We start from the raw sequence: 27,638 nt of genomic DNA on the forward strand, positions 1-27,638 counted from the left end.
GGAGAGATGTGGAAAGCTGAAGGACTTTAGACTGAGGAGTTCTAGGGTGTGGAAGCAAGATGGCAGAGAAAACTCTGCTACTGATGGTACAGCAGAAGAAGGGGAATCATGCAGCAGACCAGGTCTGTGAAAGGTATAGGTAAAGATGAAGGACTGGGCAAGATTATAAAGTTAGGGATGGGTGAGACTGCAGAGGGATTCGAAGAGGAGAGCCACGACTTTGAATCGATGTGAGCGTGATGGTCTCCCAATGGAGATCAGCAAGGATTGGGGTGATAGGTGAATGAGATCTTGTGTGGAATAGGATGGAGGTAGAAGAGTTCTGGGGGAGTTGGAGTTTATGTAGGATGGAGCTTAGGAGACCAGCCAGGAGGGTATTAGAAAAGTCGAGTGTGGAGGTGACAAAAGCAAGGATGAGGATTTCTGCAGCATTGGGGGTGAGGTAGGCACAGGGACAGAGCAATGTTTCAGAGGTGGAAGTAGGTGTCTTGGTGATGGACTGGAAGTAGGGTTTGAAGCTCAGCTCAGGGTTGAGTGGGATACTGAGATTGTGCACTGTCGGAATAAACTTCAGCTGACTGTCAGGGAAGGGAATGGGATTTGGGGTCTAGGGTGCAGAGTTTCTGCTGTGGCTTGAATGAAAGCTTTGGACTTGCCAATGTTGACCTGTAGAAAATTCTGGTTCCTCCATAATTTGATGTTGGACAGTCCAAGTGCATGTTTCCAGTCATGAAATCAATGGTAGTAGTGGAGACGTAAAGATTGATATCATCGGCGTACATATGAAAGCTGACTAAGTGATTACAGATAATGCCATCAAGGGACAACATAGAGATAAGGAATATGAAGGGGGTCAAGGATGGAATCTTGGGGCACCATTTGGGTACAGTAGGAGAATTCATTGTAGGAGGCATGCTAGCAACATCAGGAAAGGTAGGAATGGAACCATGTGAGGTCATGCCATGGAGGTGGATCACAGAGGAGAGGTAGTGGATCAAGAGGAATGGCAAGGTTGACGGTGTCGATGGTCACAGAAAGTCGAGGAGGATGAAGAGGGATAATACACCATGGTGACAGTCCCACTGTTATTGGTGACTTTGATCGGGGCTGTCTTAGTACTGTGGGTAGGACAGAAGCTGGATTGAAGGGATTCAAACAGGGAGTGGGGGAGAGGTGGGCAGCGAGTAGGATGGTGGTGATGCATTTCAGAACCTTCAAAGAAGAAAGGGAGGTTGTGGATGGGGTAGTAATTAGAGAAAACAGAGGGATGAAGCATGGGCTTTTTAAGAAACAAGGTGATTACAGTAGTTTTGAAAGTGGGAGAATGATGCCTGAATAGAGGGAGAAATTAGCCATGTCAGCAAGCTATGGTCCAAGGAGAGGTAGTTGATTGGTCAGGAACTGGATTGGGAGAGAGTGGCATGGAAGGTGAATCTCACAGAAGGGATAAGTCTGGTGAAGGGTATGTAGTGCGCCTCCAGTGTAAAAGCACCTTCATCTCAACCCTCCACTTCTACCACCAAAATGAGCAAATAGAAAGGTATACACAACTGGATGCTTATCTTCTTAATTATGGAGTGGCAACTTAAATTGTAGCTGCAAACAAGTCACAGATGCAAAATACTAGATCCCCCGCCACCCCTAAAAAAGAAAGTAAGACAAAAACCAAACCAGAAGCGTATGCAATGAAAAATATGCAGGATCAGTCCTCTCATACACAATTGCTGAATTGTGGTGATGGATGGATGGTGAGTTATATGTCATAACAGACTAGTTTGTGTTGCTTCTCATTTATGTTTAATGCCAAAGCTTAAGGGCCTGCAAATCTGTGGGCTGACATCCCGTTATAGGTGCCGGGATGTCCCTGTCAGTAAGCTTTGCCATTGACCCTACCAACGTTTGTGGGATCAAGAGGAGGTTCCTAAATTGAAATATTTCTAGTGGGTGCCTGTGCCATGATGAGTGCATCTCAGGCACCTGCCATAGTGGGAAGAGAGAAATAACGGCTGAGGCCTGCCACTACAGAATGCTTTGAAAGCCCCAGGTCCAGCAGCCTTCTGATCAGAACCTATCAGCCCCCATGTAAAGGGGGCCGATTTCTGTCCTCATCTTCATTTTCTCTTTGGAGGTCTAGGCTAACATTGAGGCCTCGATTCCCAGGTAAGCCTCACCTCCACCAGCCGGGAGGCCGGTATGCCTCTTCTCACGCAGCTTACCTGCCGCCCAGCAGATCCCAGGCCAGAGATGAGGAAACTCCTGGCCTGGGATTCCCCTCCCTCGGCCACACCCTTTCTGATGTGGGTAACCTTGTTCTGCTCCAAAGAAGGTCCCATGGAAACTTGCAGTGTCCCAGCCCAATTCCAATGCCTTCTGCTGCACTCCTGCTTGACTTACATAGGGAGTGCACCTGAAAACCTGGGGAAATTTAGGGCCTAAATCCTCAACAAAAGGCTTTCTTTCATAGAAAAAAAACTTCCCTGACGATACTTTATACCACTTAAAGAAAAAACAATTTTACCAAATCTCCAGTACAGATAAGTTCTTCAGTTTCAGTATTTAATATCAGTCTTTTATATTGGAAATTCTGGACTATGTGACTGTTGTAAAGAATACTTTAAAGAAAACAAAATTTGGTTAAATGCTATAAAGGGAAATATAGAGTCCTGGAAGTATAAAAGTATTGATGGGCTGAATGGTCTTTACTTATCCTTGGCTTTTCTTATATTTTCATGAGAAAGTACTTTCACAAAACCTTACCATGACAGGTTTTCATGTCAGGCTGCAGTACAAATCCTTCTGGACAGTAGCAGTGATAAGAGCCTGGGAAGTTCTCACAGCCTAGCGTGCACCCATGGTTCCAAAAGGCACATTCATTGACATCTGAGTATAACAGAGATGCGCATATCAGAAATTTGAAAAGTTGCATGATGATTTTATTTGGAGCCAGGTAAACACACAAAAATATTACCCTGTTTGGGGGGGGGGGGGGAGGGGAGAGGGGAATGCAGGGCTATGGAGAAGGAGCAGGAGAGTGGGAGTAATTGGATAGCTCTTTCAAAGAGCCAGCACAGGGATGATGGGCCAAATGGCCTCCTTCTGTGCATTATGATTCTAAGAGTCTAGTTTGGGCAGTGAAATGGCAGTAGGTCTTACTGCCTGAATTTTCCCTCATTCTCCACTGTTATCCCACTCAATTTTAAGTGGGATCGCTGAAGAGAAACCATCCCTATATGGAAGGAGCACTGCATGACCATCTTTGGAGTCCGCTCGATGGAGGTGATCATTTACCATTTAAAAGACCCAAGGACAAAAATAATTGTGTGCACATTTCAAGTGATCCTAGTGGGAGTTGCCAGTTTTGGTTGTTGACACTGTTGGTGGGACAATTCTGCTGATTCTTATTGTACAAAAGACTTGCCCACAGATGCATTCCAATTCCAAATACTGCTGCCATTGCTAAGAAAAAATCCAAAGCATTTTTTCAAAATTATAGATCTTACAACCTTTATACAAATAGTGGATCTCCTCACAGATAAATATTAGAAGTATACATGTAAAAACATAAAGAGTGTTCTCCTTACCCACTGTAAGTGGATAAATGAGGAAACATAAGGGGAGATTTTCTGCTTTCCTGTTCCTGGCACATGCTGGTAGCCCATATCAGGAAATTGCATTACCCGGCCTGCGACTTTCCTTTCAATAAAAATTAATGGATGGAAAATCATGTCTGAGGATACACAATTTCCCGATTATATGCTCCCAACATGTGCCTGGAGTACTGACGCAAAAAATCTCCCCTTTATTATATAGAAACAACACATAAACATGGACATGCAATGCATGCATACATGCCAACATAGAAATTACAGTACAGAAGGCAGCCATTTGGCTCATCATGGTTGTGCCAGTGCTAGCTCTTCAGCTGGAGCCACTTACTCAAATTCCAAGTAAAGCATGCATACAGCATAAAAGACACAACATACATGCACAAGAAAATGACATGTGATGTGCACACATGTGACCAACATGCAAAACACATACACACACACCCTGTGGAAGGTAGGCCCAATGCCACTCTGTTTAGAACCACTGTATCTGGAAAAGGGATAAGTGAGTTATTGATAGATTTTGTGAGTTCTTTCACAGTTGTTGAATTTTTTTAAGTATTTATGTTAATTTTTAGATTAAATGGTGGAGTGGGTGGGAATCAATAGTCGCTCAAAGGATTTGGAAAAAACATTCAGGTTCATTTTTTTGTGAATAGGAATTTTTCCAGTGATAGAGATATAAGTGTTTAAATGTTCTTTGACTCAAATTTTACATTCACTAAAAAGCAACCAATCAGCCTGCTTTGTGCCCTATCAAGGTGTCATCCTTGTCACCCTATTGACATATTACCCTACTGACATTTGCCAGATGTAAAACTGTTAATTATATAGATTTGATCAATATTAATCAATCACTGGGAATTTCCTCACTGCTTTTCACACTCCGCTGCTGTAACTATAGCGGAGGTTAGACAGAAGTCCATTTTTGCATGTAAATGTTACCAAAGTTACGGCGATGCAACAGGTAAAGCCTCGAGGAAATTCCGGGTGATTGTTTTAAAAAAAGTATTAGCAGATTGTGCCACTAATATGAAGGGATATGACTTCTCTTCCAAGATTCTCAATAGGGTCATCTCTTGAACATGAAAAGGCGACCTGTGGGGAGGAATCAAAAAGGTGTGGCTTAAAGGGGATAGATGAACCAATCCATGTCACTCATGTGCACCACCTCCTGATGATTCAAGAACCAGGAGCTGTACTGACAGAGGCAAGGCAACAGGAGGTAAAAGTTCAACTTCTGCACTCCCAAAAGGAAAATTGCAGGCTGGGAGTACGCAGTTTTGCAATATGTAATCCTGGCACATGTTGAGAGCACAGCAGTGGAATTATTACCCACAGGTTCCTTCCTTGTTCCTCATGGAGGATGGCACATGGGACAGTGGACCGGTGGATGGAAGAAAAAGTAACACAACCAGGAAAAGGGATGAAAATCCATTTTAAATTAACCAGAAAGTAATGGCTGCTAACAATGCTTTTAAAATAGTGTTCCTTTTTTAAAAAATAGTGTAATTTTAAGTTAATGTAGGAACACATTGGGGGTTAATTTCCAAGGGGATTCCTTTGTTTGTCCACCATCACTTTGGAGGAAAATCCACGGAAACTCTGGAGGGAAGTGTGCAGTGGTGTCCCCCGGGGGTCATTGTTGGGACCACTGCTCTTTTTGATAAATATTAATGACCTGGACTTGGGTATACAGGGTATAATTTTAACGTTTGCAGATGACACGAAACTCGGAAATGTAGTAAGCAGTGAGGAAGATAGTAACAGATTTCAGGAGGACATAGTCAGACTGGTGAAATGGGCAGACACATAGCAGATGAAATTTAATGCAGAGAAGTGTGAAGTGATTCATTTTGGTAGGAAGAATGAGGAGAGGCAATACAAACTAAATTATACAATTTTAAAGAGGGTGCAGGAACAGAGTGACCTGGGGGTATAGGTATATAAGTCTTTGAAGGTGGCAGGACAAGTTGAGAAGGCTGTTAAAAAGGTATACAGGATCCTTGGCTTTATAAATAGAGGCATAGAGTACAAAAGCAAGGAAGTTAAGCTCAACCTTTATAAAACACTGGTTGGGCTCCAGCTGGAGCATTGTGGCCAGTTCTAGGCACCACACTTTGGGAAGGATGTCAAGGCCTTGCAAAGGGTGCAGAGGAGATTTACTAGAATGGTACCAGGGATGAAAGGTTTCAGCTATGTGGAGAGACTAGAGAAGCCGTGATTGCTCTCGTTAGAGCAGAGAAGGTCAAGAGGAGACTTGATAGAGGTGTTCAAAATCTTGAAGGGTTTTGATAGAGTAAATAAGGAGAAACTGTTTCCAATGGCAGAAGGGTTGGTAACCAGAGGACACAGATTTAAGGTAATTGGCAAAAGAACCAGAGGTGACCTGAGGAATTTTTTTTTACACAGCGAGTTGTAATGATCTGGAATGCACTACCTAAAAAGATGGTGGGAGCAGATTCAATAATAACTTTCAAAAGGGAATTGGATAAATACTTGAAGTGGAAAAATTTACAGTGCTATGGGGAAGGAGCAGGGGAGTGGGACTCATTGGATAGCTCTTTCAAAGAGCTGGCACAGGAACAATGGGCTGAATGGCCTCCTTCTGTGCTGTATCATTCTGTGCCCGGTGAAATCAGTGTGCTCCGCACGCAATTGCAGGCTAATTGGAGCCACTTACCTTTGCTTCCGGGTTTCCCGATGGTAAGCTGCGTGGCGGGCGGACTGCGCAAGCGCAGCAAGGGGCAGTCCACCGATGCTCCTCCTGCAGCAAACAACCAACGCTGAACCATGTAGCATGCCAGAGGGAAGGCTGCCCCAAGATTTTCAGACTCCTCACTCCAGCTGCTGCTGGATGGGGTGAGGAGGAGGAGGGAAATCTTTTTCCCGTCTGATGGGAGGAAGTGCCCTCCCTCCACTACGAAGAAGGCCTGGCTGGAGGTGGCCAAGGAGGTCACCAGCTGCGGCAATGTGCCACGAACCTGGATCCAGTGCAGGAAGAGATTTAATGACCTAACCAGGTCAGGCAAAGTGAGTATACTTACGCATTCTCCCACACTCTGTCTTCCACATCACCTCCACCACCACCCAACTCCTTCTGCACTGCCACCACAACGCTCTCGTATCACTCCTCACATCCACTCAACCATCATCCTCACCTTGCCTGCACGTACTCACCGCCCCTGTCCCCATTTGAACACTACCGCTCAACCCAATCCTCATACAACATCATGGCTATGTTGCACACGCACCCTCCCATGCATCTCCCTCACGCTCAACCCCACCCACACCAATGCATGCAGCGGCTCACCATGCAACCATCACTCAATCACGCCTCTGTGTTTTGCCTTGATAGGAGAAGAGATGCCAGAACGCCCGGGAGGGGGCACGGACTGGAGGGGGCCCGCCACGCCAGGTGGTCCTAACGGACGCAGAGCAGCAGGCATAGGACATCAGCCACATGCTGGAGTGCCTGTCCGTGGCGGATGCCGAGGCTGGGATTGCACAAGCGGCCAGTGACAGAAAGCTAACACTCAGCACTCATAATAGCGAATGATCTGAGCATCACTTGGCATCTGCAGCACCTCAACATCTGTCCACAGCTTAATATTGCTTTCTGTTCTCTTGCAGGGCCATCTGCGACTGCTGTGACCATGGCGGGCGATTCCTCAGAGGACCTGCCGGCCTCTGAGGGTCCATCGTCACATCTGAGCCATGCATCCACCAGCGCAGATACACACACCTCGGTGGGTCCCCGTCCACAGTTAGTTGGGCTTGCACATGGTGAGTCACCACGCACATGTGAGCACGAGCAGACCCTGGTGGCAGGGGCAGCCGTGGAGAGTCCGCGTCGGTGGGAGCACTCTTCTCCAGGCTCTGCTCAGCTGGACCCAGATGCTGAACCCTGGGGACTAGCCATGAAAAGGAGAGTCGTCGAGGGGCAGTAGCACATTTCCGAGGCACTGGAACAGGTGCCACGCGCACTCTCCACTGTCACGCAGAGGATGGAGGAGTCCAACTCCTGCATGAGGGGAATGGTGGAGGGTATCTCCGAGATAGTGTCGCAGGGACGTGAAGGCATCTCTGAGATAGTGTCGTGGGTAGGTGCGGGAATGTCTGCGGTGGAGGAAAGGCTAGCCTCCCTCGAGCGTCAAGCACAGCTCAATGATGAGTCCATTCAGGCCCTGACAACAGCCGTTCAGATTCAGGGTGAGCAACATTCTGCCACCTTGAACAGGCTGACAGATACTTTACAAGTGGCCTTCCAAGGCCTCACACAAGACCTCCAAACTGCCGTCCAGCAGGGTGGAAGGAGTGATGTGGGCCTGGGCCACAGAGGGATGATGGTGAAAGGGGACATGGAAGTGGGGACGCCACTCAAAGCGCTCCCACGTCTCACCTGTTGCCCTCCTCTCAACCAGTACCCGCAATGCTGCCCCCTCTCCAGGTGGCCGAGTCTGCCCCTCCACAGGTGCAGGTGGAGCAGTCTTTGGAGGGGCCCTCAAGGGCACCCAAACCCAGAGGGCGTCGTCCCAAAGCATCTCATCGGTCAGGGCATGGACAAGAGCAACCTGCCACTACCTCTGCTGAAGCCACAGGGGTAGCACCATGTAGGGGTTCCCAGAAACGCAAGGCGAAGGTTTTGTGAGCACAAAGGGAATGCACAAGGGTGTCTGACGATTTGTCATGTTTTTTATTTATATTTGTTTTATTTCACATCCACAATAAATCTTATTATTATCACCACGACTGCCATGTCTTGCCCATTCTTGACTGGCTTGTGGAATAGGTCCCTTTCATGGGGTTCACCATGAACACGCACACTTGATGCCACCCATTGTGTCACTGCAGAGTGGGTGTAGGTGTATTTGCAGGGCTCTTTTGTGCAGACGACTGAGAGACGTTGGCGATGTCCCCGGTGGCACCCTGGAAGGATGCGGAGAAGTTGTTGAGGGCAGTGGTGACTTTGACAGCGACAGGTAAGATGGTGCTCGGGCCAGCCAGGAGCAGCTCGGCATGAAGGAGGCTGCAGATGTCCACGACTACATGTCGAGTGACTCTGAGCCTCCGTGTGCACTGCTGCTCAGAGAGGTCCAGGAAGCTGAGCCTCGGTCTGTAGACCCTGTGGCGAGGGTAGTGCCCTCTGCGACGCATCTCTCTCTGCGATTGCAGATTGCCCTCCCTCCTGCTGTGCAGGTGGAAGTGTCACAGCACTGTGTTGTGGAGCTCCACGTGTCAGAGGTGGACGGCGTGGACGGCGAGGCTGGTGATGCTGTTCGCCCTCCGAGGAGGTCATGACTGCAGCTACGGCGGCCCCCATCCGGAAGTTTGAGGGGGTCCGCAAGGTCGGTAAACGTGTCTGGACACCGGGGTAAGTGTGGAAGTTGGTGCATTTTATTGTTAGGAGGAGGGTGGTGGAGGCCAAACTTTGTCCAAAGTGACAGAGTGGCCTCCTGCAATGAGTGAGGGTCTCCCCCCGCAACCTGTCAAATGGACCTTTGCAGCTGCCACAGGCTGATGGCTGCAACACGTCCATTTGAACTGGGAGTGATTCCCCCAGTACGGGAAACAGTCTCAGTTCATTTCAAAATCCCATCCCTCCTAAAATATCAGGTCTGTAAACAACCTGAAGTACCTGTTTAAGTACTTTAAGTGGTATCCCGCTGGCTTTAATTGCCGGCGGGAGTCCCACATGCGGGGGCTGCGCGCGCATGTCAATGCGTCACTGGGGAACCCGGAAGTGGGCGGGTTGGAGCCGGGCTCCGGACCCGCCCCAGGAATCCCGGATTTTTGCAGCCCCCCCCCCCCCCCCCGCCACGAACGCACCCGATTGCGGGTGCGAAAATCGAGCCCTATGATTCTAAACGGTGTAGCGACAAATTCTAGGTGAAGGGTCACTGTGCAGAATACGATCAAAATTGAAAAGAGGAAGATAAATCTAGAAGCACTGAGTATGTGATGTGAAGCTCACATTTTAAAAGCCAGTAGATTGCAGGAGGAAGGTAAGACTGAGAGAGTTATGAAGTTCAGAGTTTTGAGGTTATGAGAGAGAGTGATCTGGAGTAGGAGATACTGCAATTATTTTTTGATCACATAAGTGTAAAATACTTTATAGCATGAAGTTTACCTTCACATGATTTCTGATCATCACTGAGAACATAGCCATCTTTACACTCACAGCGGTTTTCCTCTGGGTTTGCCTTGCAAATGCTGCCAGTATCCATTTCTGCAGAAATATATAATAGAGACATGAAAACAGCAAAGTTGAAGATACTCTAATGACTGTAGCATACCTTCTGCAGTAATTCCACCTCTCCTTTGAATAAAGCCCGAGAAATGGGAATTGAGATCTTAGGGATGAATTTCCGAATATCTGCTCCTTGTACAGAGCCTTACCCTCTGGGATCGCATATGGGAAAATTGTGGGCATGATCCCTACAATTTTCCTTCCATTAAAATGAATGGGTGGAAAATCATGAGGCTCGCATGGGCAAGGCTCCAGACCAGGAAAGAGCATTCGGAAATCCGGCTCTCTTGTCTCCTCGAAAGATGTTACACGTTGCAAATCCAAGGGTTGTGGAGTAGAGCGTTATTTTCAAAATAATAACTTTTCGTCTAAAATCTACTTACAGATGCACTATGGAATCTCTTTTGAATCTCAACATGTTTGCCAGTTTCAGAGAATACTACAGAGGTTCTTAAATTCATACGACGTACTAGATCGGTCAAATACTTTGCCTGATGCTCCAATCGGTGCTCCCAGTGAGTAGTAGTGCATTCAAGAAACACCTGTTGGGGAATTGTGGGCCCACACAGCTTGATTTTTCTGTCCATTAATTTAAATGGTTGGAAAGCCAAGCCCTGCAATCCAGCAATTTCCATTTGCAACCAGGTTCAAGAGGACTGGTTAGATGTTTTTTTTTATTCGTTCATGAGATGTGGGCGTCGCTGGCGAGGCCAGCATTTATTGCCCATCCCTAATTGCCCTCGAGAAGGTGGTGGTGAGCCGCCTTCTTGAACCGCTGCAGTCCGTGTGGTGACGGTTCTCCCACAGTGCTGTTAGGAAGGGAGTTCCAGGATTTTGACCCAGTGACAATGAAGGAACGGCGATATATTTCCAAGTCGGGATGGTGTGTGACTTGGAGGGGAACGTGCAGGTGGTGTTGTTCCCATGTGCCTGCTGCTCTTGTCCTTCTAGGTGGTAGAGGTCGCGGGTTTGGGAGGTGCTGTTGAAGAAGCCTTGGCGAGTTGCTGCAGTGCATCCTGTGGATGGTACACACTGCAGCCACAGTGCGCCGGTGGTGAAGGGAGTGAATGTTTAGGGTGGTGGATGGGGTGCCAATCAAGCGGGCTGCTTTATCTTGGATGGTGTCGAGCTTCTTGAGTGTTGTTGGAGCTGCACTCATCCAAGCAAGTGGAGGGTATTCCATCACACTCCTGACTTGTGCCTTGTAGATGGTGGAAAGGCTTTGGGGAGTCAGGAGGTGAGTCACTCGCCGCAGAATACCCAGCCTCTGACCTGCTCTCGTAGCCACAGTATTTATATGGCTGGTCCAGTTAAGTTTCTGGTCAATGGTGACCCCCAGGATGTTGATGGTGGGGGATTCGGCGATGGTAATGCCGTTGAATGTCAAGGGGAGGGTGGTTAGACTCTCTCTTGTTGGAGATGGTCATTGCCTGGCACTTATCTGGCACGAATGTTACTTGCCACTTATGAGCCCAAGCCTGGATGTTGTCCAGGTCTTGCTGCATGCGGGCTCGGACTGCTTCATTATTTGGGGCGTTGCGAATGGAACTGAACACTGTGCAATCATCAGCGAACATTCCCATTTCTGACCTTATGATGGAGGGAAGGTCATTGATGAAGCAGCTGAAGATGGTTGGGCCTAGGACACTGCCCTGAGGAACTCCTGCAGCAATGTCCTGGGGCTGAGATGATTGGCCTCCAACAAGCACTACCGGTATTGACTCAATCTCCATGTAACCATCACCAATCTTCTACTGAGAGGTGGCCTTCAGCCCTAAATAAGGTCCCCCCTCCTTTGATGTAACTCATGCAGCAGGACCTCCAACTCTTAACATCAAAAAGAGCAGTGTTGTCCATGTCTCTGCTGTGCCATTGTGAACAATTAATCTACACTTCTGACAACGTCGCAAATTTGCTTTTTCTGGTGACCTGCAGCCCTTTAAGAGCTGCTCCCATTGCCAGATTTTGCAATCCGCAGCCTAGTGTGCTGCAGACTAAACTCTCTTTGCCTGTAGCCCAGCCAAATGAGGGCGTTGGTCTTACATCACAAACCAAAGTAGCATGCCCAGGTATGGACATAAATGCTCCTGCGCTTTGGGCAGAACAACCCCATTTTTCCCTCAACCACATGCCTCTATGTTATTCAGGGCCCCAGAAGCCCACCCACACAATGTCCCAGCCACATGCCTTCGCTCAAGGCTCATTCAAGCTAACTCATTCTTGATGATAAATTTGAACAAAACTATCTGGTTCAGTGGTTCTCAAGTATTTATTCACTGGAACCCAGAAAACTTGCAACCTCTCTTCAGCTGAGAATATTGATGGTGGTAAGTCTGCTAAAAGTGCCTCTCTCTCCTCCTTCATTCCTGCTTTCACTCTGCTCCTTCAGTTCTGTTTTGCTCTCTTTCTCTTCTTTCACTGTTTTGCGCTTTCCTTTTCCACTTCTCACTCTCCTACTTCACTTCTGTTTTTTTTCCTCTCCCCTCCCTCATTTCTGTTCCTTCCTCTCCTTTACTTTTGTTTCTCTTCCTCTATTGCTTTTCTCTCTCTCCCCTCTTCCTTCTCTACTTCTCTCTATTTCTTCTATTTCTCTCCTTTATTTCCATTTCAGTCTTGCTCTCCTCTGTTACTTCTTGCATCTGTTTCTCTCTTTCTCTCCTCCACTTCTAATTCTCATTCTCTCCTTCACTTTCATCTCTCTTCAACCCCCTCACTTTTGTTCCTCTCTCTCTCTCTCCCTCTCCCCGTTGTGTCGCTCATTTTCTTCTCTCTCCCCTCCCTCACTTTCATCTTTCTCTCTCCTCTCATTTTCATCATTCTCTCTCTTCCTTACGTCGTCCATCTCCTACTGACCACTCTCTCATTCCTCTTCCTCCCTCACTTTTATCTTCTTCTTTCACGGGGTGGGAGTTTAATTAGAGCCAGGGAGCAGGACTTTAATTAGTGTTGTAGGCAGGACTTTAATTAGAGCTGGGGGCAGAACTTTAATTCGAACCGGGGCAGGACTTTAACTAGAGCTGGGGGCAGGACTTTTGATTGGGGCCAGTTGGCAGAACATTAATTACAGCAGGCTGTTGAAATACAAATTGACATGCTCATTAAATGTTGGTGGGAACTGACTGACTGATCCATTGTGCCACTGCTCATTATAGCTAGCTGTTTCATGTGTAACTAATATGTATTATCATTGAAAGTTGTATTTGAATCTTAAATATAAAACCACAGTCAATTTATCTTCACACAACTAGAACTCTGGTGCCCAGACTGGAAGTAATTTCTCAGCACCATTTTCTAAATCAATGTATAGAAATTTTAAAAATTCAATGTGTCTGATTTATAACACAATAACTGAGCATTGCAATGCTACAGAATATTCTAAATAGACAAAAGTTTCAATAAAGCCATTATTGTAAAATTCTTGGTTGAAGGTCTCTACCTGATAATTCTGAGCCTGGTTCTGCTGCTGGCTGGCGGAATGGATGAACTACTTTGATATCCGCTGGAGGCAAAAAAGACGGTTTAGGGCTGATGGTAACTACATCTTTCCCAGTGTACTTGTTCGCTCGCCGAATAGTGGCAGTCTTCCAATCTGAGTAGTACATGTGCTCAGCAAAGAGGGACATTCCAAATGGCTGGTGACTGATCAGACAGAAGGAGACACAGAAAACCATGAGGGAAAAAATTGTGTTTTGTCTTCCTTGTTGAGTCATACAGTGCCAATTCCTTCTCATAAACTAGATCAAGACTACATTTCCTCCCTCATAAAATGCATTTTAGTACTAAAAGTAAGATTCTATACTCTAATGATTATCAACTGTAAGTATAATTATTCCTACTACAGGAGCTGGCAGCTACTTATTCATTTCTAAAGTAAGGAGAAAATAATTTTGCACTGGTTAAACAGTAGTGAATTGTTCCGTGCATTTGAAGCCTCCTCATAGGTGCATTGGTGTTACGGTTTTACCCAGCCCTGGTTGTTGTTATTTAGGTTTACGGTACACATTTGGTTAAATGACGTTTTGTGGTGAACTTTGTGTTCATCAAGGTGAAGAATATTAGTGCTGGGCACCCAGTGTCAACACTAAGCACTCAGTGTGTGTACAGTTAGATACAGAGCCAAGCTCCCTCTACTCTGCCCAAAACATGTGTTTCAGCCTTAAAGTGCACCAATGAGGCATTTTTGCACTCCGACACCAACCATCCTGTGGCCTCTCTAAGTGAGAGTGCCAATTAGTGCAAATTGGTGCCAAATTAAGGGCAGTTTTGTGGTGTGAGCCCATGTCCCCATGGAACTGAACTAAGACACATTTCATTTCATAGTTTCCTTTGAACCAACAGACAGAAGAGACTTTCATCCACCAATCTAGACTGGATTTAAACTCTGGTCCCAGGATCCAATGTAGGTCAGCAAGCTCAGGGATGATGGGTAAGCAGGACTTGGTGTGGGTTAGGATACGGGCAGTAGAGTTTTGGATGAGCTCAAATTTATGGAGGGCGGAAGATGCGAGTCTAGCCAGGAGAGCATAATTTCTCTTCACTTTCTTCACTATAGAGACTAACAAATCTAACATAACGGCAGTGAACCCACAGTTTTCTGATACAGACTGGCGGCAGGTAAAGTACCTCATTCTAGGCGAGAACTCAGAGAACCTATATGATAATATAAACCTTTGTAATTTATAACTAATCATTTTTTTTTATTTTGGGCTAAATATTCTGTTACAGAAAAAGATTCACTTTCAATAAACAAAAGTTACTTAAAATTATTGGACCTGAAATTTGTGGGGCTCCCCCGTTCACCTGCTGTAACTCTGGTGGAAGACTGACAGAACCCCCTCAATAAACAGCAGAGTAACTGGGTTATGCCAGGTCTCTGCCATATTTTTTAGGGGTTCCACTGGATCCCTGGCAGAGTTATCGCAGGAGACTGAGAAAGCTCAATTGTGAATTTTAAATCTGGGATTGATAGATTTTTGTTAACCAAGAGTATTAGGGGATATGTGGCTAGGGCGGATATATGGAGTTAGGTCACAGAACAACCATGATCTCATTGAATGGCGGAACATGCTCAAGGGGCTAAATGCCACTGCCACTTGTTGCCTCCTGTTATGCGCCACCTATACCTGCAAGAAAGCTGGACGTGTGTCAGTGAGTATCCTGCAGGATGTTTGGGTGATGTGCCTGTCATGCTTGAATAGCTGCCAGTGTGTGTGACCTGTGAGTTGTAGGAGTGCGGCTTGCAACAGTGGTAATGTGTGAGGGTGAGAGGACGCATCTGATTGGAAGAGTTGAGTACTGATGGAAAGAGTTTGTTGGTATGAGGGTGAAGGGGGGGTGTAGTGTGTGGAGCAGTGGATGTGGCCAATGATGTAGTTGGTAGGAGATGCCACTTGACAGTTGACCTCACTCACTTTGACCACTCGTGTCAAAGCATTGAACTTCTTCCTGCACTGCATCTATGTTCGTGATGCTGTGTACCTGGCATTGACTTTGTCCCCTACTGCCTCTTGAGCATACGTCTGGGGGGGGCTCTTGCCCCTCTGCGGATATAGGATGTCCCTCCTTCTGTCCACCTCTTCCACCAAGGCCTCTAGTGCATCATCAGAGAACCTTGGTGCATGCTCTCTCGCAGGCCTGGTACAATCTCAGATCGGCAGATTGGTGAGGTCTAGCGTGCAGATTGGAGGATGTGGGATTTAGTAGTGTGCAACCTTTATTCAATGTTTTAAAATAACTCAACAGTTTATAAACATAGGGACGGGACCTGCATCTGTGCTTTATGTGTGTGATGTCTGATCTCCGTTCGGACGCCGTGTGGACCCATATCTTATTTTTTGCAAATAAGAGGTGCAGCTGCCTTTAAGAGGTGCTAGCCACTCACATGATATCTGGGTCCACCTGCTAGTGAGAATCATAGAAAGGTTACAGCATGGAAGGAGGCCATTCGGCCCATCGAGTTCGTGCTGGCTCTATGCAAGAGTAATCCAGCTAGTTCCACTCCCCGTCCTATCCCCATAGCCCTGCAAATCTTTTACTTTCAAGTACCTATCCAGTTCCCTTTTGAAGGCCATGATTGAATCTGCCTCCACCACCCCCTCAGGCAGTGCATTCCAGATCATAACCTGCTGTGTAAAAAAGTTTTTCCTCATGTCACCTTTGGTTCTTTTGCCATTCACCTTAAGGGTCCTCTGGTTCTTGATCCTTCTGCCAATGGGAACAGTTTCCCTCTATCTACTCTGTCTACACTCTTCATGATTTTGAACACCTCTATCAAATCTCCTCTCAAGCTTCTCTGTTCCAAGGAGAACAACCCCAGCTTCTCCAGTCTATCCACATAACTAAAGTCCCTCATCCCTAGAATCATTCCAGTAAATCTCTTCTGCGCCCTCTCTAAGGTCTTCACATCTTTCCTGAAGTGTGATGCCCAGAACTGGACACAATACTCCAGTTGTGGCCGAACCAGTGTTTTATAAAAGTTCATCATGACTTCCATACTTTTGTACTCAATGCCTCTATTTATAAAGCCCAGGAACCCTTATGCTTTTTTAACTGCTTTCTCAACCTGCCCTGCCACCTTCAACAATATGTGCACATATACCTCTGGATCTCTCTGTTCCTTTACCCCTTTTAGAATTGTGCCCTCTAGTTTATATTGCCTCTCCTCATTCTTCCTATCGAAATGTATCACTTCGCATTTTTCTGCATTAAATTTCATCTGCCACGTGTTCACCCATGCCACCAGCCTGTCCATGTCCTCTTGAAGTCTGTCACTATTCTCCTCACTGTTCACTACCCTTCCAAGTTTCATGTCATCTGCAAATTTTGAAATTGTGCCATATACACCCAAGTCCAAGTCATTAATATATATCAAGAAAAGCAGTGGTCCCAGCACCGACCCCTGGGGAACACCAGTGTAAACCTCCCTCCAGTCCAAAAAACAAGCGTTCACCACTACTCTCTGTTTCCTGACACTTAGCCAATTCTAGGCCGCAATCTTGATGACAAGCCTACCATGCGGTACTTTATCAAACGGTTTTTGAAAGTCCATATACACCACATCAACTGCATTGCCCTCATCTACCCTCTCTGTTACCTCATCAAAAAACTCTATCAGGTTAGTTAAACACGATTTGCCTTTAACGAATCCTTACTGGCTTTCCCTAATCAATCCACATTCGTCCAAGTGACTGTTAATTCTGTCTCGGATTATTGTTTCCAAAAGTTTCCCCGCCCCTGAGGTTAAACTGACTGGCCTATAGTTGCTGGGTTTATCCTTACACCCTTTTTTGAACAAGGGTGGATCATTTGCAATTCTCCAGTCCTCTGGCACCACCCCCGTATCTAAGGATGATTGGAAGATTATGGCCAGTACCTCCGCAATTTCCACCCTTACTTCCCTCAGCAACCTAGGATGCATCCCATCCAGTCAGGGTGATTTATCTACTTTAAGTACAGGCAGCCTTTCTAGTATCTCCTCTTTATCAATTTTTAGCCTATCCAGTATCTCAACTATATCTTCCTTTACTAAGACTCTGGCAGCATCTTCTTCCTTGGTAAAGACAGATGCAAAGTACTCATTTAGTACCTCGGCCGTGTCCTCTTCCTTCATGAGTAGATCTTTATGGTCCCTAATCAGCCACACCCCTCCTCTTACTACCCGTTTACTATTTATATGCCTGTAGAAGACTTTTGGATTCCCTTTTATGTTAGCCGCCAGTCTAGTCTCATACTCCCTCTTTGCCCCTCTTATTTCGTTTTTCACATCCCCTCTGAACTTTCTATATTCTGCCTGGTTCTCACTTGTATTATCAACCTGACATCTGGTCATACGCCCCTTTTTTCCACTTCATCTTACTCTCCATCTCTTTCGTCATCCAGGGAGCTCTGGCTTTGGTTGCCCTACCTTTCTCCCTCCACTTTCTCAACCTGCCCTGTCACCTTCAACGATTTGTGCACATATACCCCCAGGTCTCTCTGTTCTTGCATCCCCTTTACAATTCTATCCTTTAATTTATATTGTCTCTCCTCGGTCTACCTACCAAAATGTATCACTTCGCACTTCTCTGCGTTAAATTTCATCTGCCACGTATCCGTCCATTCCACCTGCCTGAACCATCTCCTCTTTAAAGGCCGCCCACTGTTCAATTACAGTTTTACCTGCCAATCTTTGATTCCAATTTACCCGGGCCAGGTCTGTTGTCATCCCATTGAAATTGGCCCTCCTCCAATTGAGTATTTTTACTATAGAGTGGTCCGTGTCCTTTTCCATAGCTATTCTAAACCTTATGATACTATGATCGCTGCTCTATAAATGCTCTCTCACTGACACTTGCTCCACTTGGCTCGCCTCATTCCCTAGAACCAATTCCTTGGTTGGTAAAAGAAGTTGCTAAACAATGCAGGTAGGCCTGGCTGCTCGCGCTGGAATCAGGTAAATGAGCAGGCTGCACGAATCTCATCTGCTGCCTGCATCAGAATGACCGGGCACAGGTTAATCGCGCACCGCAACCCCTCCGCCAGGATTTGAGGGTTTTCGAATTTAACCCCCCAAGCGATCAGGAATTTGAATTGTACAAGCATAGTCATATTGATCTATCTAAAAATGAGGCAGATATGTAAAAAAGAATGTTATGACTAACTGTAATTGGCATTGTTTATTGAACCTTGGTTAAACTTTAACTGTAGTAATCAGTCGCTGTGCAATTTTTTTTGTTAAAACATTACAAGTGGATACCAGCACAACAGTCTTTTAAAACAGTACAAGCAGATACAAAAACAGCAGTCTTTCCTCAGAATTTGCTACAAATTACATCACTTCAGTGTATGGAAAGAAACTACTGTAGAAGCAGTGCACAGGAAAGAATTTTAATCCATGTAGCCTAAAAGTGATGCTGTGTGATATTACTGGATAGATATTGCATTGGTTTCTATTCTAATGGAGTCATTAACCCATTTAAAATAAACAGGTTAATGCCTCCACTTATACAGCAGGCAATATATTTTCACATCAATGGTCATATTGCAAAAACTAATACATAGGCTAATAAATATTCAATAAAGTCCACAGATTTAATATAACTTTGATGATTGTCTCTGCTCATTACAGGTGCACCAGAGTAAAAATGGTGTTGAAATGGAGGAGAGATATTTGACAACCATACATCAATTCAAAATCATAGAATCATAGAATGGTTACAGTACCAAAGGAGGCCATTCAGCCCATCAAGCCCATGCCAGCTCTTTGCAAGAGCAATCCAACTAGTCCCAGCTTCTCCAGTCTATCCATGTAACTGAAGTCCCTCATCATTGGAACCATTCTAGTAAATCATTTCTGCACCCTCCCCAAGGCTTCACATCCTTCCTAAAGTGCGGTGCCCAGAATTGGACACAATACTCCAGCTGTGGCCAAACCAGTGTTTTATAAACGTTCTTCATAACTTCCTTGCTTTTTTACTCTATGCCTCTATTTATAAAGCCCAGGATCCTGAATGCTTTTTTAACCGCTTTCTCAACCTGCCCTGCTACCTTCAACGATTTGTGCACATATAACCCCAGGTCTCTCTGTTCCTGCACCCCCTTTAGAATTCTACCCTTTAGTTTATATTGTCTCTCCTCGTTCTACCTACCAAAATGTATCACTTTGCACTTCTCTGCGTGAAATTTCATCTGCCACGTGTCCGCCCATTCCACCAGCCTGTCTATGTCCTCTTGAAGTCAATTACTCTCCTCCTTACTGTTCACTGCACTTCCAAATTTTGTGTCATCTGCAAATTTTGAAGTTGTGCCCAAAACACCCAAGTCCAAGTTATTAACATATATCAAAAATAGCAGTGGTCCTAGTACCGACCCCTGGGGAACACCACTGTACACCTTCATCCAGTCCGAAAAACAACAAATAAAAGAGCAAAAGTGGGGAGTTGCTCATGGGGTGCAAAAATAAACGTGATTTTTTTTCATGACACTTACTGCATTGATTGTTTGATGATGTGAGCTGAATCTCCATTGTAATCACATGACCCAATGCTGTTAGAGATATTCTCAGCATCATTTTGAACCCAGAAGAGCCGCTTGTCGATAAAATCCAGAGTTAAAGTCTTTACTTTTTTGGTGGTCTTGAAAATGGTGACAGCTTCGGTAGCATTTAGAGTTGCACGGTGAATGCTTGGAACAGAACCGTCTGAAGCCCAAAACATATACCTTGGAATAAGATTATGCAGTTTGGATTAATTATCACAGTAATGATATAAAGCTTTCTCTGGGGACTTGACAGTTTGCCAGGATAGCTTTTTCTTGACATTGTAGTTGTTGTTAAGCTAACTTAAGGGTTAAGTCATGGCAGGAGATCCCAGACCCGTGTCATGTTCCTCTTGTGGGATGTGGGAATTCAGGGATCCTTCCTGTGTCCCTGGTTCCTTCACCTGCGGGAAGTGTGTCCAGCTGCAGCTACTGTCTGACCGCTTGACGGCTCTGGAGCTACGGATGGACTCACTTTGGAGCATCCGCGATGCTGAGAAAGTCGTGGATAGCACGTTCAGTGAGTTGGTCACACCGCAGATAAAAATTACTGAGGGAGATAGTGAATGGGTGACCAACAGACAGAGGAAGAGCAGGAAGGCAGTGCAGGGGTCCCCTGCGGTCATCTCCCTCCAAAACAGGTGTACCGTTTTGGATACTGTTGGGGGAGATGGCTCACCAGGGGAAGGTGACAGCGGCCAGGTTCATGGCACCGTGGCTGGCTCTGCTGCACAGGAGGGCAGGAAAAAGAATGGCAGAGCTATAGTGATAGGGGACTCGATTGTAAGGGGAATAGACAGGCGTTTCTGCGGACGCAACCGAGACTCCAGGATGGTATGTTGCCTCCCTGGTGCAAGGGTCAGGGATGTCTCGGAGCGGCTGCAGGACATTCTGGAGGGGGAGGGTGAACAGCCAGTTGTCGTGGTGCATATAGGTACCAACGATATAGGTAAAAAACAGGATGAGGTCCTACAAGCTGAATTTAGGGAGTTAGGAGTTAAACTAAAAAGTAGGACCTCAAAGGTAGTAATCTCAGGATTGCTATCAGTGCCACGGGCTAGTCAGAGTAGGAATGACAGGATAGCTAGGATGAATACGTGGCTTGAGAGATGGTGCAAGAGGGAGGGATTCAAATTCCTGGGCCATTGGAACTGGTTCTGGGGGAGGTGAGACCAGTACAAATTGGACGGTCTGCATCTGGGGAGGACTGGAACCAATGTCCTAGGGGGAGTGTTTGCTAGTGCTGTTGGGGAGGGTTTAAACTAATGTGGCAGGGGGATGGGAACCGATGCAGGAAGTCAGTGGGAAGTAAAGTGGTGACAGAAACAAAAGGCAGTAAGGGAGAGTGTACAAAACATGACCGGACAGATGGTCTGAGAAAGCAGGGCAAAGACCAAGGGAAGTCTAGATTAAACTGCATTTATTTCAATGCAAGAAGTCTGATGGGCAAGGCAGATGAACTCAGGGCATGGATGGGTACATGGGACTGGGATGTTATAGCTATTACTGAAACATGGCTAAGGGAGGGGCAGGACTGGCAGCTCAATGTTCCAGGGTACAGATGCTATAGGAAAGATAGAGCAGGAGGTAAGAGAGGAGGGGGAGTTGCGTTCTTGATTAGGGAGAACATCACGGCAGTAGTGAGAGGGGATATATCCGAGGGTTCGCCCACTGAGTCTATATGGGTAGAACTGAAAAATAAGAAGGGAGAGATCACTTTGATAGGATTGTACTACAGACCCCCAAATAGTCAACGGGAAATTGAGGAGCAAATATGTAAGGAGATTACAGACAGCTGCAAGAAAAATAGGGTGGTAATAGTAGGGGACTTTAACTTTCCCAACATTGACTGGGACAGCCATAGCATTAGGGGCTTGGATGGAGAGAAATTTGTTGAGTGTATTCAGGAGGAATTTCTCATTCAGTATGTGGATGGCCCGACTAGAGAGGGGGAAAAACTTGACCTCCTCTTGAGAAATAAGGAAGGGCAGGTGACAGAAGTGTTAGTGAGGGATCACTTTGGGACCAGTGATCATAATTCCATTAGTTTTAAGATAGCTATGGAGAATGATAGGTCTGGCCCAAAAGTTAAAATTCTAAATTGGGGAAAGGCCAATTTTGATGGTATTAGACAGGAACTTTCAGAAGTTGATTGGGAGAGTCTGTTGGCAGGCAAAGGGACGTCTGGTAAGTGGGAGGCTTTCAAAAGTGTGTTAACCAGGGTTCAGAGCAAGCACATTCCTTATAAAGTGAAGGGCAAGGCTGGTAGAAGTAGGGAACCTTGGATGACTCGGGAGATTGAGGCCCTAGTCAAAAAGAAGAAGGAGGCATATGACATGCATAGGCAGCTGGGATCAAGTGGATCCCTTGAAGAGTATAGAGATTGCCGGAGTAGAGTTAAGAGAGAAATCAGGAGGGCAAAAAGGGGACATGAGATTGCTTTGGCAGATAAGGCAAAGGAGAATCCAAAGAGCTTCTACAAATACATAAAGGGCAAAAGAGTAACTAGGGAGAGAGTAGGGCCTCTTAAGGATCAACAAGGTCATCTATGTGCGGAACCACAAAAGATGGGTGAGATCCTAAATGAATATTTCACATCGGTATTTACGGTTGAGAAAGGCATGGATGTTAGGGAACTTGGGGAAATAAATAGTGATGTCTTGAGGAGTGTACATATTACAGAGAGGGAGGTGCTGGAAGTCTTAACGCGCATCAAGGTAGATAAATCTCCGGAACCTGATGAAATGTATCCCAGGACGTTATGGGAGGTTAGGGAGGAAATTACGGGTCCCCTAGCAGAGATATTTGAATCATCCACCGCTACAGGTGAGGTGCCTGAAGATTGGAGGGTAGCAAATGTTGTGCCTTTGTTTAAGAAGTGCGGCAGAGAAAAGCCTGGGAACTACAGACCGGTGAGCCTGACATCTGTAGTGGGTAAGTTGTTAGAGGGTATTCTGAGAGACAGGATCTGCAGGCATTTGGAGAGGCAGGGACTGATTAGGAACAGTCAGCATGGTTTTGTGAGAGGAAAATCATGTCTCACGAATTTGATTGAGTTTTTTGAAGGGGTAACCAAGAAGATAGATGAGGGCTGTGCAGTAGACGTGGTCTACATGGACTTTAGCAAAGCCTTTGACAAGGCACCGCATGGTAGGTTGTTACATAAGTTTAAATCTCACGGGATCCAAGGTGAGGTAGCCAATTGGATACAAAATTGGATTGACGACAGAAGACAGAGGGTGGTTGTAGAGGGTTGTTTTTCAAACTGGAGGCCTGTGACCAGCGGTGTGCCTCAGGGATCGGTGCTGGGTCCGCTGTTATTTGTTATTTATATTAATGATTTGGATGAGAATTTAGGAGGCATGGTTAGTAAGTTTGCAGATGACACCAAGATTGGTGGCATTGTGGACAGTGAAGAAGGTTATCTAGGATTGCAACGGGATCTTGATAAATTGGGCCAGTGGGCCGATGAATGGCAGATGGAGTTTAATTTAGATAAATGTGAGGTGATGCATTTTGGTAGATCGAATCGGGCCAGGACCTAATCCGTAAATGGTAGGGCATTGGGGAGAGTTATAGAACAAAGAGATCTAGGAGTACAGGTTCATAGCTCCTTGAAAGTGGAGTCACAAGTGGATAGGGTGGTGAAGAAGGCATTCAGCATGCTTGGTTTCATTGGTCTGAACATTGAATACAGGAGTTGGGATGTCTTGTTGAAGTTGTACAAGACATTAGTAAGGCCACACTTGGAATACTGTGTACAGTTCTGGTCACCCTATTGTAGAAAGGATATTATTAAACTAGAAAGAGTGCAGAAAAGATTTACTAGGATGCTACCAGGACTTGATGGTTTGACTTATAGGGAGAGGTTGGATAGACTGAGTCTTTTTTCTCTGGAGAGTAGGAGGTTAAGGGGTGATCTTATAGAAGTCTATAAAATAATGAGGGGCATAGATAAGGTAGATAGTCAAAATCTTTTCCCAAAGGTAGGGGAGTCTATAACGAGGGGACATAGATTTAAGGTGAGAGGGGAGAGATACAAAAGGGTCCAGAGGGGCAATTTTTTCACTCAAAGGGTGGTGAGTGTCTGGAACGAGCTGCCAGAGGCAGTAGTGGAGGCGGGTACAATTTTGTCTTTTAAAAAGCATTTGGACAGTTACATGGGTAAGATGGGTATAGAGGGATATGGGCCAAGTGCAGGCAATTGGGACTAGCTTAGTGGTATAAACTGGGCGACATGGACATGTTGGGCCGAAGGGCCTTTTTCCATGTTGTAAACTTCTATGATTCTATGATTCTATGAAGGCATAAGCATTGTGAAAGAAAGGAAGAAGTTGCATTTATATAGTGCCTTTCATGTCCTTAGAATATCACAAGTGCTTTACAGCCAAAGTGTTGCTTTGTAGGTAAACACGTGCAAGGCCTACAAACAGCAATGAGATAAATGACCAGCTAATCTAATTTTGATGGTATTTCTTGAGGGATAAATTTTGGCCAGAACACGAGAGAACTCCCTGGTCTTCTTTGAATAACTATAGTATCATAGTAGTTACAACAGAGGAGGAGGCCATTCGGCCCATCGTGCCTGTGCCGGTACTTTGAAAGAGCTATACTATTAGTCCCATTCCCCTGCTCATTTCCTTTTTGAAAGTTACTATTGAATCCGCTTCTACCACCCTTTCAGGCAGTGCATTCCAGACCATTACAACTCGCTGCGTAAAAAATGTTTCCTCATGTCGCCTCTGGCTCTTTTGCCAATCACCTTAAATCTGTATCCTTTGGTTGATGACCTGTCTGCACGGGAAACAGTTTCTCCTTATTTACTCTGTCAAATAATGCCATGGGATCTTTTACATCCACCTGAGAGGACAGACAGGGCCTTATATAACGAAAAATAATAGGATAATCTGAAAGGGAAAATTTAAGGCCAAAAGCAGAAAAAGAGAATAAAAATAATATCAGATACAAACAATGAAAGGAAAAACAAGGAAGTTGATAGTGAGTTGTGTTTATTCTGAAGCTGCAACCCTCTGCCACAGAAAGAAGGAGAAATGTTAAGGATCAGACCAGCTGAGAAGAGGTTAAACACAAAAACGTATGTGTCAAGTCTTCACTGTGGAATCCCAGTAACTCCACAGCTGGTATGTGATCTCACTTTAGTTTGAAAGAATCAGCTCCCAGACGAGAAAATCATTACAGTAGGGAGGTTTGACATTCCTCTGATAGCCCTTTTGATCATGACTATTTAAAGCACCTTTGAAAAAAATCTAATGGTCTGGAATTTCCATGGGATTCTCCTGATCTCCTGCCATTACTTTAGCTGGAGTCCTGGAGAAAGAATGTAAATAGCCGTTTTTAGTCCTTGACACAATTTCCATGCAAATTGGGTTTTTTCTTTTTTGAACTTTCCCCCCCACCACCCCCACCCCATCCCCAGCTCTTCATTTTGTAATATTTTGGTGTCAAGATGCAGTGGGGTAGATTTTCAACTTGGTGCCTGGGCATAAAACTGGCACCAAGAATCAGTCGCCCGACTATCATATCCATTGATTTTGCAGGCGATGCACAAAGCTATTGTTGCTCCTGGACGGCAAGTTGAAAATGTACCCCAGAATAGTAGAGTTGGGAATGGAACACTTTTTCTCTTTAAGTATTTCAGTATCAGCATCAACAAATAAACCAGGTCAGATATAGCATAGGATAAATGAGGGTAATGTTTCCTCTTTATTGCCCAAAACTATTGGATGATATTTCCATTTCCAACATTAACTATCCTGTGGGCGTTCTGAGTTGGATTGTCAATCACTGACAAATTGTAGCTGCTTTGTGCTGATACCCGGTGCCCACCTGAAACTGCCGAAACTCATTTCCTTAAGGACTCTTCTGGCCAGCAGGGAGAAGAGGCTTTCATACCCACCATCATTCTGGGCTGGTTTCAAATCCAAGTCCCCAAGCATGAAAAGACAGTGTGCTACTCCATTGTCTCACCCAGCCCCCAATAAGTAAAATTAATCACCAAAAAAACCAAAGGCTCCACAAATCAGGTGTACTGACCTGATTCTCTGATCTGCATTCTCGCCGAGGGAGGCTCTCAAAAAAAAATGTACTCTTATTTGCTGACTTTGTTTCAAAACTTTTATTCAAACATTTATACTTAACAGGGCCAATTTTCTGAATGCCTACACCTGACGCAGAGCCTCACCTAATTTTCTGCTTGGGATTGCACATTTGGAAAATTGGTCTTTAAATCTGGATAGCGAAAAAGAATAAACCAAAGTCCTACCCTTGCTCTGGATCGACTGCTATGACAGTAGGAAAAGTCACTTCTTTCAGCAGGATCTTGGAATTCTTCCCACCTAAGTGCGACATTTCAATGGTTCCTTTCTTTTGATTGGTCCAGATGATGGTGTTGTGTAACCAATCCACAGCAAACCCCAAAACACCTTCCCCTACAGACCGTACACTCTGTGATGCAAATAGGATAGGTTCATTATTCCTTGTTGTTTTCTTGAAAAGAAACAGTGAAACAGATTAAATTATAACAATGTATCTTAATTGGAATTTAGTCCCAACTGATGTATCATTAGTCAGCTGTCTCTTTATAATGGAAAACTTCCTTCTTTATAAAATTGGGCATTAATTCACAACAAATATCAATCCAGAAGTTACAAAAAAAAAGCAGATTTTTTCCAGCTAAGAATCTTTGGCATATACAGTTGAGATAATGGGACATGTGCTATGATAGTATTTTAAGAACCATTACTGAATCATTGTTGCAATTTTTGATTGTGAGTATTAGGAGCAGGATAGAGTTAATGTGGGGTGAAATTGGTTTTCGGTGAAAGTGCGAAACAGGCGGTAGCAATTGGCATCACGTTTTACACCGCGCCCAGCCGTTTTACACAGGCTGCCCGTTTCGGGTTTTCGCTGAAGAACAATTTTACCCCCAGTGTCTCTTTAAAATGGATTTTCTACACTTCTAAGGAGTAACATAACAGGTTTGTGCTCCCAGTGTAGAACCTTACCAGCTAGGAGCACATATCAGAAATTTAAGCATGTACCTACCAAGGTGTTTGGGCCATTCATGTTAATGAATGGAAAACCAATAGCATATACTCAAAATTGTTGATCTGCAGTCCCAGCACAACTCATAAAATGACCCTTCTAAAGTACAAAATAACTGCATCCAAAATCTGAATGTCAAATTCACAACTAGTTGCTGTTATAGTTGCATAACATTTTGTTATTTTTATCCAATGCAATTTATGTTTCATTTTTCTTTCAATTTTCTTTTATTTCTATTCCTTTCTACCATTTCTTATAGTTCAGTTCGGTTGCTTTCAATTTCTTTTACCATTTCCACCTTTGTTCTTTTCTTGCTCCCCTCCCCACTTTGTATATAGGGGCCGACTATGCAGTCTTGAGTTTGTGAGGTCAGGTCATTTAACTGATTAGCATATACTTCATGTGTACATAAGCTGGGGTGCGGGGAGCACGCTGATGGAGGGGAGAGGATGTGAGATGTAATCCAGTACCTCTTCAGACTGCTAGGAACATTTAAAGGGACAGCCACTTTACTGTTAAAGGAGCAAAAATACTTTAAATTTTAAAAATATTTGTCAGCCTCTTCAAAAGAGGGAAAGATGCTGTGGATGTGAACAGTTGCAGGCCGAAAAGCAAGCAAAGGTAAAACATAAGTGGAAAGACAAAACAGAGACTGTGGGCAAATGTTGGAGCAATGCTACACCTGACCCCATGTTTGATAACTG

At 45.1% G+C, this 27,638-nt stretch overlaps 1 protein-coding gene across 1 annotated transcript in view; it reads right to left on the bottom strand.

Moving 5' to 3' along the window:
• Positions 1–27,638, bottom strand: part of egf (epidermal growth factor) — a 108,362-nt gene that overhangs the window by 48,736 nt on the left and 31,988 nt on the right. Inside the window, exons 4-8 of the mRNA XM_068007125.1 lie at positions 26,153–26,334; positions 19,822–20,052; positions 13,292–13,494; positions 9,736–9,834; positions 2,758–2,880 (exon numbers count right to left, since the gene is read on the bottom strand). Coding sequence (XP_067863226.1) covers positions 2,758–2,880; positions 9,736–9,834; positions 13,292–13,494; positions 19,822–20,052; positions 26,153–26,334 — 838 coding nt within the window. The remainder of the gene's footprint in view (positions 1–2,757; positions 2,881–9,735; positions 9,835–13,291; positions 13,495–19,821; positions 20,053–26,152; positions 26,335–27,638) is intronic.

Source organism: Heptranchias perlo, chromosome 1 (assembly GCF_035084215.1).
Source record: "Heptranchias perlo isolate sHepPer1 chromosome 1, sHepPer1.hap1, whole genome shotgun sequence".
NCBI lineage: Eukaryota > Metazoa > Chordata > Chondrichthyes > Hexanchiformes > Hexanchidae > Heptranchias > Heptranchias perlo.